General features: G+C 34.6%; 1 protein-coding gene across 1 annotated transcript; it reads left to right on the top strand.

Annotated features, from left to right (window-relative positions):
- Positions 1–1,759: 1,759 nt before the first annotated feature.
- On the top strand, positions 1,760–16,474 carry LOC143453136 (uncharacterized). The gene is made up of 11 exons (XM_076954299.1): positions 1,760–2,249; positions 2,380–2,592; positions 2,966–3,109; positions 6,577–6,682; positions 7,163–7,191; positions 8,037–8,174; positions 11,898–12,016; positions 12,090–12,187; positions 12,905–13,080; positions 13,223–13,363; positions 13,788–16,474. Exons 1-11 carry the CDS (start codon positions 2,190–2,192, stop codon positions 15,996–15,998), a joined length of 3,435 nt encoding a protein of 1,144 aa, XP_076810414.1. The 5' UTR covers positions 1,760–2,189; the 3' UTR covers positions 15,999–16,474.
- The last annotated feature ends 1,808 nt before the right edge of the window (positions 16,475–18,282 follow it).

Raw genomic sequence — 18,282 nt, 5'->3', positions numbered from 1 at the left:
ATAATAAGGTATCGTCGTAAGTCAACCTTAGCATGTGCAACTATGAAAAATGTAGGGGATGTGTAACTGTGTATTGCAATAAACTCCTTACTTAATCACACGCCCGCAATTGGCGGCTATTGTTATTCTGTTTATTGAACGAGATGGCGATTGAAGTTTGATGGCGTTCACGGCTGTATTCGATGCTGATGAATCTCATCTAAGGCGTAATTTTTGTTGGTCACTTGTTGTATAAACCAGTGGTTCCCAACCTTTCCACACCGGGGGACCGGTAAGGATTATAAAAAATGTTCACGGGCCGGTAAAGATTTTAAAAAAATGTTCACCGACAGGCAACAGAAGCTCGTAGAGAATAGAACAGATATGTTTTTGTTAACCAAAGTTGTCCTTGCGTTTGCGGCGTCAACGAAGGCGAGATACACCAGTTTTGCTGCTGTGAATTGGGCAGGCATAAAATGAGTTTTACAGGGAGTAACAACTTTGCAATGCTTATGAGTCCATATTAAAACTAGCTTGGCAGAAAGTAAGATACATTGCGGCACGACAAAAAAATTACACAGACCGGCGGTTGGGAACCACTGCTGTAAACGATTTGCACATCACAATGAAAATCCATAATAATAATAACAACCTTCCAGTTAATTTTATTATTAATTTAGCCGTCACGGCTATAAAACGCCTGACACTTACAAACATGGTGGATAGGAATACGACATACTGAGTTGGTTGATAAAGCAAAAAAGTGAGACCGAAATTACGATTTTGAAATAGACCATGATGACGTAGCGTTTGTAGCAAGAGTGCGGTTTTCTTAAAAGCGTCTTGCCCCGAGGGAAAACGTCGTAAGTACGTAACGATCGAGAACGATCGGTCAGCTGCACCAATATTTAATTAAATCTGGCATTCATCATATAATGTATGCAATTCAAGTGACTTATTTGTCAAACGAGTACACAGGATTTTGTTTATCAGGTGCTTGCCGTTTTCTATGATTCCAATCGAAATCCGTATGAAAAACCAAGAACAAATATGCAGCGGTCATACACTTTTATTTACGTTCGAAACATGTTTTTATCTTTCCAAAGGTAGGGATCACCAGTACGCTCTGCTCACAACGTAAGACAGTATATTGTAAATGTAAAAAATCCATGTAACAAAAACAACCAAACTTGACAGAGGGTTATTGTGAAAAGCAAATGTAGAAATATTATGTTATAAACCGCCCAAACGCCAAACTGTACAACTTGATTAAGGTCGACTGATCATCGCATCTGTCATTTGAGTGTTTTCGAAAAATTTAACAATAAAAAAGAACGTAATAACCTCTTTGTGACTCTTTGTCTGCAACAATTCACGCGTGCTACTTTGTATGTATTAGTTTTGTACTTTTGTGTGTTGCCTAATGCATTAAAGTAACCGTGCATCTACAGAAAAAAGTTAAATGTATCTGTCAACTTGCAGAAGTTACTTCCATTAAAGCTTTAGCGTGCTCTTCAAGTTATCTTATTCCTTTGAGACTATTTTTGTGCCTTAATGTTTGACAATAAACTTGTTTGTTACCAATCTGAAATGTGAATCGATTTCCAAAATAGATCGGCTTGTCAGTGACTGGAAGACATACGATTCTTTAAGAAAATAATGGTATAACACAGTTGGGATTGTATTTTACCAAACCCCGTGTCAGGAAGGTAAAAAGTTCGCGGTATGCTTTGAAAGCCTGTCATCGAGACGCGATAACTTTTGCTCTGCTGCTTACAGATCGTCTTGATGGTTACATTAACGTGGGTGCACAATGCACATAGTACTGTCTAAGGTTTAGGCAAGCTGGATAAGCAGAAGTATTGATAACATTCTAAACATTTATGAGCACTTATGCAGGCTCTTATCAGAAAGACTCTCTTGCGCCTATCGTTATGTTCGACAGATGCAGACCATGGAACAGTTGTTAACGTTTTGTCACAGCTGACGTGTATAATATGTTATACTGCGTCGGGTTGTTGAAGGAATAGCATATACTAATACGCTCTCAGCATTTTCGTCAATAAAGACTTCGAAGTACGGAACTGGAAAAAGTTGCAGGATATATGCGTTTCCTGTATAGTCAGAAATTGCAAGATATGTTATTGCTGTAGATGTTTTCAGATATATTCTTTTGCATGATTAGAGGTTTTTAAACAAATCTCTTCAATATGGACAGAGACGGTCGTCTTACCCGTTCATATAAAAGTACAGATTTACAATCGACCCGGGTAAGCATGCTTTTAACAAACAAAATAGTTTTGCGTCATTTTGATGTGTTTCGAGGAAATCGATACAAACTGTTAAATTGTGTTATAAGCTATAGGTCTGTGACTTAGGAAAAATATCTCTATTTTACAGAGAGAGGAAAACCAAAACGCCAATGATCATGGAAATGAAAATACAAAGAAATGCCGGTGGAATATTCCAAATTCATTTATAAAGATTAGGTATAACGATCTAGATTTTTACGAGCGATGCGATGAAGGTAGTTACGGTAGTGTGTATCGCGGATGCTGGATCTCGCAAGACCAAGAAGTAGCTGTTAAAAAAATCAACGCACTTGACAAAGAGGTAAGCTGATATTGGGAATACCGTTTGCCACCACGAATAATTTCAACTACAAAAGATGCTCAACTGGTGATTGAATTCGCTTTAGTGAACCAACGTTTGTAATCTGCCCTGACCATGCTCAACCCGCATGGATTTGCAAAACGTTGGTTCATTAAAACGAATTCGGTCACCACGTGCCGTTGAGCATTTTTTGTTGTTTATATTGGGAATGTTTATTAACCATAAACCTACGGCCTTAAGCCGGAAACGGTCGGCATTTACAGTATCGTGCACTATGTTTGCGTGTGTTTTGTGGCAAAAGCCCGTTACTAAAAACTACAGCTGTTATGCCCGGTTGTAGATGAAATTGATGAAGCCTTTTAATATCTTTTAGGCTCATGTCCTAAGTGTTATAAGTCATCGTAACATCGTGCAGTTTTTCGGAGCATGTGCTGAGGAACCGAACTTCTGCATAGTAACGGAATATGCATGTCATGGAAATCTATTTGACTTTTTGGCGTCAGACTCTGAGTTAGGGGTGGGTAATCGACTAATCGTGTTTGCAAAGCAACCGATGTCAAGAATATGTAAATGAACAAGTTACAATATAAATTTGTTGCTAATTCTATTTCTGTAGCACGTATTTCTAGGTATCAGGAAGTAGCAATGGCTACGACAGTTGCAGTTAAAATCATACCTCTTTTACTTTGCTGACCATATTTTCGGGTAATATTCAAATTATCCTTCTTCACAGCCAGTTAGTTACAACAAATGAAAAAAGAATACAAAGGAAATCAATTATAATAAACTGCTCGGTTTCAGAGCTATTATTCCAAATGTCGAGAAAACATGAACACGAAAATAATGGACTTAACGTGAAACAAAAGGCCAAATCATAGACCTATCGACTAAAACGCGACAGGACATTGAAACTTTCTGTATGAAGACAATGGATTTTAATAGAAAGCGAAAAACGAAAAATAACATATTAAGCATGTTGGCAAATATGACTTGCTGTATGAAACTTCGAGATCGGAAATATTAAATTAAATTAAATCAGTCACAAATATAACCAAAAAATCACACTAATTAAGCATTTTTAAAGGAAGCGATGCGCCATTCTCAGTATACCATTTGCAAAGGTTTCTTCTGTTAAAGCTTCGTAAATTTTGACTTCCTAATCTGCTATTGGATGCTTTTTACTCTTTTTATTTGTTTAGTCTTTACTGTATAGTGCATTTGAGACAATTGACATATGTTACCTCATTTGTAGTTGACCGATTAGTACAAAATAATGTGCTCGGTCACCATGCATCGTCATAAAATATAACTCGTTGTTTTACCTGGGTGTAAGTGGATTTCTTAACATAGGAGCATGTTCATTTACACATACTGTATATTACATTGAAGAGGAGGCTTTTCGGAACAGTGGGTTTATTATTAAAATAACTTCCTACTTTGAAGGATGTGTAAACGGCACAAGTGTCTAATGTTGAGTTCGTTTTTTTATCGGGATAAACGGTTTGCTTCTAAGTTGGAATGACGGTTTACTTATAAACTTATAAGTAGGGCAACCAGTTTTTTGACCTAAAAATTTTAAATTTTGACCTTAAAATTTGCACATTTTGACCTCATTTTGACCTTAAAAGTTTATATTTTGACCTTATTTTGACCTAAAAAATTAACATTTTGACCTTATTTTGACCTAAAAAGTTTAGATTTTGACCTCATTTTGAAAAACGCTATACTGATAGTCTCTACACTGTCTACAGCAACTTTCTAATCTAAAGCTGCATTTAAAAATGACAAAATGCTTTTCTAGTGTTGACTTTTTTTTCGTTTCTGCGTATTAAGATTGACAACTTGCAGTTTCAAATGCAATGACGTCACATCGTGACGTCACCAAACGCGCTGAAAAGCCTTCCCTCTCTTTGTGGCTTTGGTTCTAAGTAAAATTTGCGGGACTGGAATTGTTTGCGGTACAAGAAAAGAAAAAAACGGAAGAATAATATTACAAAATGGTTACAAAATTACAAGTTTAATAGATTTTGACCTAAAAAAAAGACCTAACGAAACAATTTGACCGTATTTTGACCTAACGTAACATTTTGACTTTATCTGACCTAATAACTTCTATACCACACGTCGTACAAAGCTGAAACTTGTTTTGTGCTTGTTTCATAGCATTCTGAGCAGGTAAAAAAAAATTGACCATATTGACTTTTGGTTGCCCTACTTATAAGTAGTTTGAGAAAAGCTCTCTTTTGACTCTTTTATTCGTTTGTTTCAAAATCCCTGACCGTCATTTGTAATTTGTTGACTCTAGCTTGTAATAAAGCGGGAGAGAAATATATCTTCAACGTTATAGTTACAAGCCTCTTCAATCAATCAATTAGTATTGTCCTTATATGTACATTGTACATAGGAAATAGAACAACGTTTAAATTTACTCAGAGAGTAATGGTTTCCAAGTCTTAATTTGTCCAGCGCTACCTCGCTTAATTTCGGTGAACTTGTGTTTATGGTAGCTCACATATATACATATCTCCAATATATACTGCATCTTCAGGTCTTTGTTCTTTCCATGGTCTCCACAATTTTTTGTAAAAGCAAGCAATCATCATAGACTTATCCAATAAAATTTCTACGTTGGATTTCCAAACATTTTAGTTGCTTCGTTTTAACTTGAGTTCATAATGGAGTTTGAACATGAATATTACTCTTATTATACCTTATTTCCACGTCAGTGGAGTAATTGTTTGTAATTTCAATAGGACGCTAGTATAGGTTTTCGTTCGAAAGACCCAAAAGTCAAATACTAGGTCGTTTGTTTGTATTTCAATATCTAGAAAGTGCTGCATGGTAACATTTTCCATCTTGAAAATTACGTTAAGTTTTGTCCGTTAAGAAGTCTAAAGAATGGGTTAGCCTATTTCGTATATATTCTCATCGATGGTAAAAATATCATGGACATATTACATGTAAATTTTTGTTTTGTAACCGATGGATCTCTCCATCACATAATACAAATTCACTTGTCCGTATGACATGCATTGACTGCGCTATTTAACATAGACACGTTTTTAATGAATTTTGATTTTTACATGCAGCAGTATATCGGTGTATTTGAATGATTTAACTTAATTTTATCATTTTCGACCTCGAATTGTCATACAACAAATCATATTTCCCGACGTGTTATTTGTTTTTTTCGTCTTCTATCCCTTCCATTACAATTTGCTTTTTCATGTAGGCTGTAGAGTGTAGACAGTTCCAATTTCCTGTCGTGCTTTAGACGAGTATTTTATTCATACATTTTTTGTCACATGTTAAATCCGTTGTTTTTCGTACATTTCCTCTCGACGTGTTACACAATGGCTCGAAAACAAGCATTTTTTGATACTTTGCAATTCTGTTCTCATCCATTTTAGTCAAATAGGAATGAAATAAATAAACTTCAAATAATTTCAATGAAAACTGCAAACTGTTCGCCCAAATGTCATCTAATCCGCCATTCTCAGTTAAAAATTATTGTATAAATTAAAGTTTGTTACTTACAGTAGGCCTACTCGTTTTCCACGCTTTATATTTTCGTCTCATTGTTGTTTTAACGTATCGAAACTACATCCAACACTCGTTTACCATCAAAGACATAGTTACAAAATATTTTGTAGCCGAAACGTTGATAACCTTGTTCTTTTACTTTAACGTCACCCACTTCCCACTGTAAGATAGCTACACCCGTTCTCAACGCAATGTAGAACTCCATTCTATACCGTTCATGAACTCAGTTCTCGGTTCAACCGTAAAACTAAACTTTACCTTGCCTTGAGAATCGGTATAGTAGTTACACGAAACATCTACGATTAAAATCTTTGCATCTCCTCTGGCTCTACATTGTTTTTGCTGTGTATTACTCAATCTTCCTATCATTTTGCTCCTGAGAATATACATGATTTCATGTTCAACTTATATTTTCTACAACTTAGCTAATCGATTTTGCAGACTAATCGACTTCTAGTTTGGGCAAGAGACATCGCTCTGGGAATGAATTATCTCCACAAGGAAGCACCGGTAACAGTAATTCATCGTGATTTAAAGTCCAAAAACGGTACGTTTTAGGCTCAGTAAATATTTTCGCGCTCGTCGTGAAAAGCTGTAATGCCAGAAAATCCACTAAGTTTCGGAAAATTTTAATACCACTTTTTGTATCGCTGGTATAAAATGTTCGAATCCTTAATTTATGTGCTTTGCCGAAAATGGAAACTTCATAGATTGTGAATTAGCTGGTGCAGAATCAACAAAGTGAGGATTAATAGTTGCACCATTAAGATACATATATGCTTTTTTGTATAAGCTAAATTTGCAAAAATTCACGAATATTTTGTTAACATAGATGTAGACTATTATTATAGATTTATATATACAGTACTACGGAAGAAGAATATCTGGGCACCAAAGCTCATTTGCAGACATCAGTTACACACGTCCAATTAAAAAATGACATGCTGCTGCTTTTATAATTGAAAGTATTATACGGGAACATAATTTTTTGTCTGGTTTTTAAACAAGCTATTATTTATTTTTATAGTTGTCATATGCAGAAACTTTGTTCTTAAGGTAAGTGACTATACTACCAGCTTACCTCAAAGCCTTATAGGTTTATACCAATGAGCTATAAGTGAGTTTGATGTGCTTGTTTAATAAACTTCTAAAACTGTAAATTTCCATTGTATTTCTTGCCGAAATACTCTCAGTTTTTATAAGAACCTTCGAGTAACTTGCTGGCTATTAGTTGCTTAAGTGATTGAATTTTATAGTATACAAGTTTCCTACAAAATGTCTCAATTCAGCGAAACAAAAACTTGTTTAAGTTTACTGAGCAAAGGCCGAATTTCTCGCTTTCATTTAAAAGGCAACGGAATTGGATTTTACTGCTAAGTTTCGAATATAGTAAAACAGTTTTACTGTATACCGACTGAAAGCCCAATGCCGCAATCATCTACAAAACTTTTTAAAAAGAATCCTAATCCTAAAATATTTTTCGGCATTTTTTTTCATAGCGTGTTTAGATTATTCCCGCGTAAATATAAACTCTCGATGTGTTGCCAATTTATACATGTTGAATTTAAAACCATCACAACAAACAACCGGTAGTAGGCTACATCTGAAAAACGAAAAAAGTTTCTCGATTTTGGGTTGGCCCAGCAGCTACATACGTACGAGTCTCGTACAGTAGCTTTTGGATTCTCATTAAAAACTTTCTTGTAAAAATGTATGCTTGTGATACGTTTTGATGTTCATATTTTGCGATCGTATTATAAGGTACTCAAACAGGCATATTGTAATAAAGTATATTAGTGTATTTATATGTTTTCCGTAGACGTACAAACGTAATTAGTCTGTCTATTCCGGTATCGGATATTTGCATTTAGTTTTTTATTTTCTAATCAACTATGTTAAAGGTTTGTGATTTCGGCGCTAGTCGGTTTCTCTCAAACACTGCCGTAATGACAATCACTGGAACATATCCTTGGATGGCTCCAGAACTGATACAGGGGCTTCCTACGTGTGAAATGTGTGATGTGTATTCCTTTGGAGTGGTAAGACTTTGAGTATAGCACAACACGTTTGTGTAAGGTTGCAATCAGTGAACCAGTAATTGGACTTATTACAATTTCTGATGCAAAGTGTTAGAAAAACAATCAATCAACTATCATTTTGATGATACTATTATCAACTTATCATAACTTAGACACATAATGTCATTAATTGGTTCATCCTTTGGTACCGGCAGGCAGTAAAATATCTTGCTAATTGTGGGTGTGGGGTGTGTTCGGAGCTAATTTTGTTTTGTCATAATCTAGAAATACTCGTCTATGCCCCCATGCGTTTTTTACTAATCAATTAGAACCTTACAATAATTCGTTTTTCTCACTGTAACTTAAATTCGATATTCCACAAAAGATTTGAGTTTTGCTTTTTATTGCTTATTAAACAATGAGCGAGCTCATCAACAAAATCATGGCAGTATAAGTCTCAGATGTTAAGGTTTGAAGCATACTCTGTATAGGTATGCAGATTTAGTCTGAATATTGCCATGGGTAATGTGTGTCCAACCAAGTTGCTGGAATGTTAGCCTACTGGACGAGCCAGTAGGCCTACAGCATAAATTACGTTGAGTTATTACTATTTTTTAATCAAGAGGTTTATAATATACACAATTAAGTTACAAACAAGAAATTTTCGACGGTTTGCAACCTTGCAATGACATTTAGAAAACTTTTTTGCGGTTTTGGTTTTTAATTTTGGTGTCCGGTATAGGGGCTCCATGCGGAACCACCTTACCCTCAGCTTCGTAGATTTAGAGTGAAGATAAAAAAGACAACACTCACATTTGACGCGCACGCACTAGCGTAGGCGGGTATACGGCGTTTTAACAGTGTACTGTACATATATACATTATAATTTAGCAGGTCTTGCACGTATAAATGTGCGGATGCATATCATACCAAGTCGTTTCAAAGGTATTTTTTAGGCGTAAAATCCCAAAATTATTGCCCTTTGCGCATTTTTGGCGGGGAGTGAGTTCACGGTTATTTAAGACCTATCTTTTAAATACTCTTGGTCTCCTCCTCAACGCATTCCTAAATACCCCGCTACTCGCACAAATTTAGACATGAGCCCCAAAGCGTTACTCGAGACTAAGTCGCGACTAGCAGCCAAGCTTGAGAGCGGATGGAACACCGTCTCAAAGCGCAGTTATAGTCGAATGACGTTTTTAATTGGCTCGCACATTTGACTCATGCACACTCACACAGTGGAATGTGTCAAATTTCTTGGGGATTCATCAAGACAGCGACCAATCACGCATCATAACTAACGGAAATAAACTAAATAGGAAATAATTAAATCGACAAACACTATGTATTGTAGCATCGTGTATTACACATAATTGTCGAAAAAACAATGCCATTAAATTTCACGAAAGTTTTCCATTTGCTTAAGTAATCGCGCGAATATTATGAAGCACATAATAGTGCTGTGCAGTTTGAAACTGTAAGAACAAGACTATTCTGAAGTTCCCGTACAATACCATATCTCTCTCTTCCACAGGGATAATGTCCTACCGTCTTGTTTGATTACTTTTATAGCATGGCATCTTGGGCATTGTGCCATGGCCCTGTTTTGCAAAACTGACCCTGTTGGATATAAGCAGGGTTGCCATCAGTCTCAACTCAAAAATAAGGACGACTAGAAAACGAACGAGGAATACCACCTTAAACAGTGTACAACAAGAGAAAGCAACCAATGTTCCAAAAAAAACAAGACACTATCTGCATGTTCATAATTTTGGTATCTCTTTGGTACAAAATGGTATCGTAAGGTGACAAAATGCCCAAAATAAGGACAAAAGTGCCCACCTCCGCCCTAAAAATAAGGACGAAAGTGAAAATAAGGACATTTCTTAGAAATAAGGACAAACATATTTTCTAAGACACGGACCTTTAAAATAAGGACAAATCTTATAAATAAGGACGGTATGGCAACCCTGGATATAAGTGTGACCAATGGTGTATCGGAAGGGGATCGCGATTCCTTACTTTTTGTTTTGTTTTTTTTTAGTTGTTCTTTATTGGTCGTCATTAAACTAACGTTGCCACATATCACCGTCTTTCCCAGACTATTCCGAAATCTAAAAATTTGACCACACTCTAAACAAACTGTCGAAAACGTGTGTAGAAATCAAATTTGTTGCTTATTATTAAGTAAACGCAGTTTACAGTCCAAGTCGCCTTTCGAGATTGAGAAAATTGCGAAAAACAATTCTCAAAACATAATAGGGGTGCTCATAACATCACAAGCAAGTTATCATTTGTTGTCTTGATGTTTACAGAAGATAAACTTTACTTTTACGGTATAGAAGCGAAATAGCACATATCAGTGTTATTTTGGATCAATGCCCAAGAATAGCAAAAGGCTAAAGTTAGTTTGGGTTTGGGCTATCGCAAAATATGAACTTAAACCTTGTCTAATAACTTCTTTAGATATAAATTTGACAAATGTTAAGTTACAACATCTTAGATATAAGAGGGGTGAATTTTTCATACGAGTACATTCAATTTTCACAAGACCATACACCATTTTGCTAAGAAGTATTATTAAATTAATCTGTAACTGACCTATATAAATGATGACATTTTGTAGTTTAAGGCAGCAGTTACCTGCAATATCTGGTCCAAATAAGGTTAAATATGTTTAAGGTCTGAATAAAGTCTTGTTGCCCTAGGCCTAGGGAAAAAAGTAAATTAAATCAGGATACCAAACACAAATCGCCTCAGTTACTCACATTTAGAATTCATTTCGAGCACCTTTATCACAGCAACAAGCTTTAAAGTAGAATGCTACAATTTTTCTGCCTGTTTAGACTTTATAGTCGGCAATCAAAAGCTACTTAAAAAGAGTGAGTCGTGCAATTAGTTCAAATATAATATACGTTGACTTGTGAGCTATTTTAAATTATACTTAAGAATCGAGATACATTGATTAGAACATTGTATGAAGCCAAACCTGTTCTCGCTCCGAGACCGTCGTCATCGGCTGGTTTAGTGACTAGTCTACTCCAAACGTTTGCAATTGCAGTGCTTGCAACCATTTTCGCTTAAGTATTCTTGCTTCACTTTAGCGTACTTGCTGTTCCAAGCATTATGATTCTTGGACCACTTGGTGTATACAAAGTTTGTTCTATCAAAGGATTCAAACATTAATTTAATACAGCAAAACATCCTTGAAAAATTTGTTATAGCAAAAAGTGTGGGAACGCGTTATCCGCTCCCTTCCATAAACACACACTACCCCACTGGTTGCACCTTAGCCCGATATGTATAATATATACTGTTATATATAGTATATACTGTTTCTAGCCACATAGGTTAATATACTTAGTGTATTATCCGCTCCTTTATTACTTATTTGAAATTAAGGTGGATTGGGCTAAATAAATTAGGCTAAATTAGGAATAAAATTCAAATAAGTCAATAAGAATGCTAGTAAATTTGAAAACTTTTTAAAAGTTCTAGCCAATTTATTAATATATATTATATTATTATCATATTATAAAATTAATTTATATAAAACCAAATAACGTTTATAAAAACCGCAACGCATGCCACCGCTAATCGTGAAAAATACCTTTTTTTCGTGCAAATCGTATATAGTTTGCTAGTATCTTAATTCTTCAGTGTGTTTAGTAGCGCACGTTGCTAAATTATGTAACTAGCTATCTTCTGCGAAATTTTTCGATGCAGCTGTTGTGTATGTGGCAGGTGTTGTGGGAATTGCTCATACGTGAAGTACCGTTTAAAGGCTTACAAGGATTTCAAATCGCTTGGGCTGTGGTTGAAAAGCTTGAGCGACCTCTGATTCCAGACACTTGTCCGAACAGGTATAATTGACAATGCTTTTACTTGAACCATGAATAATGTAATGTGTTGATATTGTTCAGTATTGTGCATTAGATTTGCGAACTTAATGAGGCAGTGCTGGGCGGCTGAAGTGAAGAAACGACCACCTTTTCATAATATAATAAGACAAATAAACATCTTTCTGAATGACGGTGAGCACATGTTGAAGGTGGTTTTAATAATTGTTATATTTTTTGTTTTGGATGCACTAATTTTATACAAGTCCTCACTACTTATGCCATATTCTGTCAAGGTGCAAAATTTCAAATCAATTTCATTTTCTAGTAATATCCACCGAAATAGCCTAAACATTACTTTTATACCTTATTTCTCTGTTGTAGCTCCGCGTTAGACGTTTTTGGTAGTAGGAGAATATAGCCATAGGTTACTCATTAATATACGGTATAACTGTTGGTTAAAAAGTTTGCTTTCCAGCAATAACTGAGTGCATCAATATAGGTTTAAGATATATAATGTTTAGAACATATATATATATATATATAGTGCTCATAGCTGACGAACGATTAAGTCTAACTAAGAAAGGAAAGAAAGGACCCAAATATCATTGTGAGACATTTATACTAATAATCTTAGTAGAAACTAAGATCTCAGACAAGAAAGAAAAATAGGTTTTCATGTAGCTTATTAAAATAAATACATGCACAGTTGGTTTAATTAACAAAAAAGTTTTGAACCTTCTTGATACCCTCAAAATTGCTCAAATTGTTTTTGAAACATTTACCCACGTTGCTCATATAACGGCTTTCACTGTTCCACCAGTAATTTCCGTGTAGGTGTCTGATAAATAGTGAAACCATTGCAACATATATATACTCTATACTACAAAACATTATGTTATCAAATAATAGAAAGTCTCGAGGAAGGTGTACATCGTTTCTCTCACGACAAGAAAAACTGGATAAAGGATATAGAAAAAAAGGAACAAAATTTCCAGCAGCAAGAAAAAGAGTTACAAGACCTGGAAGACCGGGAAATTAAACTAAAGGGCTGGCATGAAAAACTTTTACAAGAATTAAGAAAGCAGGTTATAATAATATCCTATTTTGTTTACATCAGAAAACACTTTTGCCATTTAATTTAAAGGCGAAAATTTTTCTGTTTGAAAGCAGTTTTTCGTTTTTCATGTAACTGTTGCTTATTTGTCATATTATGAGCATTTTTTTCAGACTTTAACGAACGTTGCTTTCTATAACATGAAATCGGAAAAAATAAGTTGCAAAATTTCTGGTACTGGTGAAGAAGCCGTTGAATCTGTGATAGACATTCTTGACCATCTAATGTCGCAACGTGATTTTCACTCCCCAAAGGTATGTTATCTTGTTCATTTCTCTTGTTGGCAGGGTGACCAGCAGATAACTTTGTAAAAGTACCAATACCTTTAAAAATGCAACAACATTAACACTGTGGAAGTTTGTTATAGCTCAAAGTTAAGGGGGTAATTAAATTACTTGAGTTAACGGAATTTGGTGAAATTATCAGCAAACAACTACATAGGATTACAGAGACTCCAGCGATTAGTAATCATCGCCGAGTTTAAGTCGTATACGAAGACTTTTGTCAGTTCGTGTATGCAGATTATGAAACCATATCATTACATAAAAAGATAAGGACTATTAAACGGGATTTTAAACGCATTTGGATGAAATGACAGAATTTTCACAAACATTATTGTATGCTTATATGTGGATTGAAATAACGCCATGGAATTGCTTGAGAGTTTCTTTTTTTTAGATTCGAGATTCTACACCGAATGCTGAATTTGAGTGCGCCAAAAGCGAAAACTCTGATACCAAAAAACAGCAATTGTTAAATACCCATGTAAGACCCATGTCGTTAAGCTCTGGTGAAGTATTGCCTGTCACAGTTCACAATCCATTTTGTACAACTTCTTCATTGCAGCCACAAATTAATTCAGAAGTTGTGTTTGAAAATCTGGAGTCAAGTAATTGTTTTAACATAGCTTCTCAGCCCGACTATCGTTCTCATTGCGAAAATGCATCCGGAACAAAGCTTGTGAATGCTTTTGTTAATGCCCCGAGAATCATACAACGGCAAACGTCCTCTTCTTCTGAAGGGTACTGTTTTGAAGGCTCAAAGGAATCGTGCTGCTTTAAAAACGAAAATGATGTAAAAAGTAGTAATGCAAATATTAAAGCTGAAATTTACTCTTGGAAAGACTCAAAAAGTGACGCAAAGTTTCCGCATAAAGAAACTTTTAATTCTATTGTTCATGAACCAGATTCAAAAGGACGTCCATCACCGAACAAGCGAAAGTTGAGACCCTATAAATCGTTGCCTAACTTGTTTTTTCACAAACTCCAAAATAAAGTTAGATTTTATTTACCTTCGGAAAATGACATTTCAAAGGCTCTGAGTCTTATGGTTATGGAAGACAACAAATTAAAAGATTTGGACAAGAATTTCTGTAAAAAATTGATCAAAACGTTACAATGTATGTATGGAAATTGCACTTCTGATCAAGATGAATTGGAAAACAGTTCAACATTTGAATGTGATGAAGATGACATACGTACCAAACATCTTATTTCGGACACAAAAAAAGAACTTAAGATTAGTGCAAGAAATTTCATTGACAAAGCTACATTTAAGGAGATGTATAGTGAAAATCGGTCAAAATGTTTTGAACAATCTCTTTTACCAACCCATGGTATCAAGAAAACAAATCCTTTAATACCATCTTTCCACGACGATATGCTTCACAGTTGCTCCGAAAAAACTCGGAATAAAAACTTAACAGATGCCGCAAAGTTTACTGAAAAAGGTTTTGGTGAAAGAACTGATAAGTATTGCAAAGTTAACGCAAATGACAAGAAAGAAACTCAAAATTGTAGTGAAGATATTAAATGCCCTTCTCACTTCAACGCCAACCTAACAGACTTTACTGGAAATAGGAGCCTGTTTGGAAGAAAATTTCCCGATATTTCTGTACCATTGACTACTTGTGAAACCACTCTTTCTGCTGTTGATGAGACAATGACAAACGTGACCAAAAGTACCATGTGTCGATCGGGTACATCTACTGACAAAGAGCCCAAAATTAACAATAACAGTGTTTACAACCACAAATGTTATGCAACAAGCTGCATTCATTCACCATTGTGTAGGTGCTACAGAAGAAGCTTTAGCGAGGCGGAAACTGACAACATATCTAAATCTACAAGTAGTCGAGAAGACCGTTTCCCACAAGGGCTGGTTTCTTCAAACACCAATCACGAAAAAACGGGCAACTCTGGCAGGCTAAAAAAGTCTTTGTCTGTACCTGATTGTCAGATAGCATTACCCTCGAAAAACTTATCTAATAATAAAACAATAAGCACAGATATATTTCATTCCCTAGAAAATAATCCGAAATGTCAAATTAAGAAACCTCTTCCCGTTGCTAGCAAAAGTGGGAAAAGAACCCAATCACGCTTTGGAAGCTTTCATTGCGATAACCAAGAGGAGTGTCCTTGGAAGAAGCAATCAAATCAATGGTTAAAAACCACAAACAAAGGCCAGAGTGACTGTGACGACGAGACAGGTCAAATTAGAAACGCAGAAAATTCTTCAAATAGCTGTAAACCTATTGAACTGCCGAAAAGGCGTCTTTCTGTGCTCGGAGCCAAATCTGTATTAGGTAAGCAAAACCCCCCCGGCCTACAGTTACAAGCTTCTCATACATTTGATGAATACGTCCCGAGCAATACTAAGTCAATTTTTAAACCCACTAGAGATAACTTTGTTATTTCATCAGAAAATGGGTATTTAGATTCTTGCACATCTCATAGTGATTTCTGCGACTTACCACAGGATGTGGAAAAAGTGCCTTCAGAAATATTTAATACAATAGATGCTAGAAACCGAACTTTTGGAAGAATATTTGAAACGGATGACTTCACATACATAATTCATCCAGAGAGACGTGAAAATAAATCATTTTGAAAAAAAATACAAGCCAAAACCTGTAGAATACAGGTGATTAGTTACCAGTTAACTAATGTTTTGTTAAATACCCATGTTGCAAAAATATCACTTTGCTTTTTTACTTTGTGTTTATTGTGCTCATAAAAAAAAGTTTTGTAAAATCACTCTTAGCCAGTTTATTCAAGATTATCCTTTATTAAAAAACTAATGTCATTTCCTGCGAAATACAATTTTGTATTAGCCAAAAAATACAAACTGAATAATTCGATTACATTTGCATTTATTTTCACTGTGACATATGCCTAAACATTTCGGAACGTTAATCTTATCCTTGTTAAGAAAAAAGAAAATTAGACAACTTTCAGGCATTTTGGATGTTTCTACCGTTATATTTGTTTTATTTTGTGTATAGTATTTGCTGTCCAATTAAAAAATATCTTTTTGATGGCAATTTTTCAGTTTGGAGCTTGTTGAAAACGAAAGTGCGTTACAAAGTTCGTAAGCTAATTAAAACTTACAATTTGCTTAGATTATTACATTATCGAAGTTAAATATTGCCAAAAAATAAAAGAAAAGTATTTCTATAAACCTATGAATTTAACAAATGATGAAGAGGGAAACTTTAAAACAGCGATAAATCGTCATATTTTTAATAAAAAAATTCAAAGAAGCTGATGAAAAAGTTAGAGACCACTGTCATATTAAAGGAAACTACAGAGGTGCAGCACATAACAAACGCAATATGAATTTTAGATTAACTGATGAAATACCCGTACCTGTATAAAATACTGATAAAATACGTTGATAAAATAATACGATAAAATAATTTAAGAGGTTATGATTCACATTTTATTATGCAAGAAATAGGAAAATTTGGGAAGGCTATCGACGTAAATCCAAACAATATGGAAAACTACATGGTTTTTTTATGGAAACATTTGAAGTTTTCAGTTTATGAGTAGTTCATTAGTGGAGTTAGTTAAAAAATATAACAAAAGATGATTTGTAGTATACATCACAGGAAATTGGTGAGATTGAACTTATGACAAGAAAAGGTGTCTATCCCCATGATTAAATGGATAGTTTTGAGAAATTTAATCTTACAAATCCCACCAAAAGAAGATTTTTTCAGTAAATTAATCGAAGAACAGACGAGACGAGACGAAGATTACGAACACGCTCGAAATGTATGAAAAACGCTTAATTTAAAATCTATGGAGAAATATCATGACTTGTATCTTAAATCAGATGTTTTGTTATTAGCAGATATTTTTGAAAAATTTAGAAAAAATCGTCTTAATTGTTATGAATTAGAGTTTAGACCTTTGTCATTATTTTACAGCACCTGGTTAAAATGACGGAGATCAATTTAGAATTAATGTTTGATATTGACCAATATTTTTTCATAGAAAAAGGTATGAGAGGTGGTGTTTTGTACATCGCTAATAGATATGCTAAAGCAGGGGTCGGGAACCTTTTTGGCGAAAGAGCCATGAAAGCCACATATTGTTAATTTTATTTCCGTTAGAGCCATAAAATATTTTTCAACACTTAATGCAACTAACGTGTGCATTTTTAAGCAAAACCAAAAATTTTAGACAACGGTAAATATCTGAATTTACTCTTTAATAACATGCTACTTACTGTTAATGCGATTTCTGGTGCTGCATGGTACAGAAATTACAAAACTACAAATAACAGAAAAGTTTTATTCGTAACAATTGTGCTAAGAAATGCCAGCTTAGATTTATCTGCGAGCCAGATGCCGTCATCAAAAGAGCCATATCTGGCTCGCGAGCCATAGGTTCCCGACCCCTGTGCTAAAGCAAATAACAATTACTTAAAAAATTATAATTGAAATAAACCATCAAATGTACATTACATACTTAGATGCAAACAATTTATATGGTTAGGCAATGAGTCAAGATTTACCTACAGATGGTTTTAAATGGTTGACAGAAAAAGAAATTAATAAAATAGATTTAACGAGATAAAGCAAAAAAAGAATAATATTAGAAGGCGATTTAGAATATCCTGAGAAATTACATGAAGAAAAGGGAAGTTGAAAACGATATGCTTTCAGATTATTGCAAAAAATAAAATCAAGATTTGGTCACAATCAAGAGAAATATGGTAACAAAGCAAAACTCTTATTCACAGATACAGATTCATTAACATATGATGTCGAAACAGAAGATGTATACAAAGATTTCTGGGTTGATAAAGAAAACTTTGATTTAATTTAATTGCAATTAAAACTCAGAATTTTATGATTCAAAAAATAAGAAAGTAATTGGTAAAA

The sequence above is a fragment of the Clavelina lepadiformis genome, chromosome 4, assembly GCF_947623445.1.
Source record: "Clavelina lepadiformis chromosome 4, kaClaLepa1.1, whole genome shotgun sequence".
In the NCBI taxonomy this organism is placed as follows: domain Eukaryota; kingdom Metazoa; phylum Chordata; class Ascidiacea; order Aplousobranchia; family Clavelinidae; genus Clavelina; species Clavelina lepadiformis.
The sequence above is the reverse complement of the archived record's forward strand: the minus strand, read 5'-3'. Positions and strand labels throughout refer to the sequence as shown.

Excerpts from the sequence above, each read along its gene's own strand:
- LOC143453136 (XM_076954299.1), top strand. The coding sequence starts at position 2,190 with ATGGACAGAGACGGTCGTCTTACCCGTTCATATAAAAGTACAGATTTA. Across the intron at positions 12,188-12,904 it reads AAACATCTTTCTGAATGACG|AAAGTCTCGAGGAAGGTGTA; the intron begins GTGAGCACATGT and ends ATCAAATAATAG. Across the intron at positions 13,364-13,787 it reads GTGATTTTCACTCCCCAAAG|ATTCGAGATTCTACACCGAA; the intron begins GTATGTTATCTT and ends TCTTTTTTTTAG.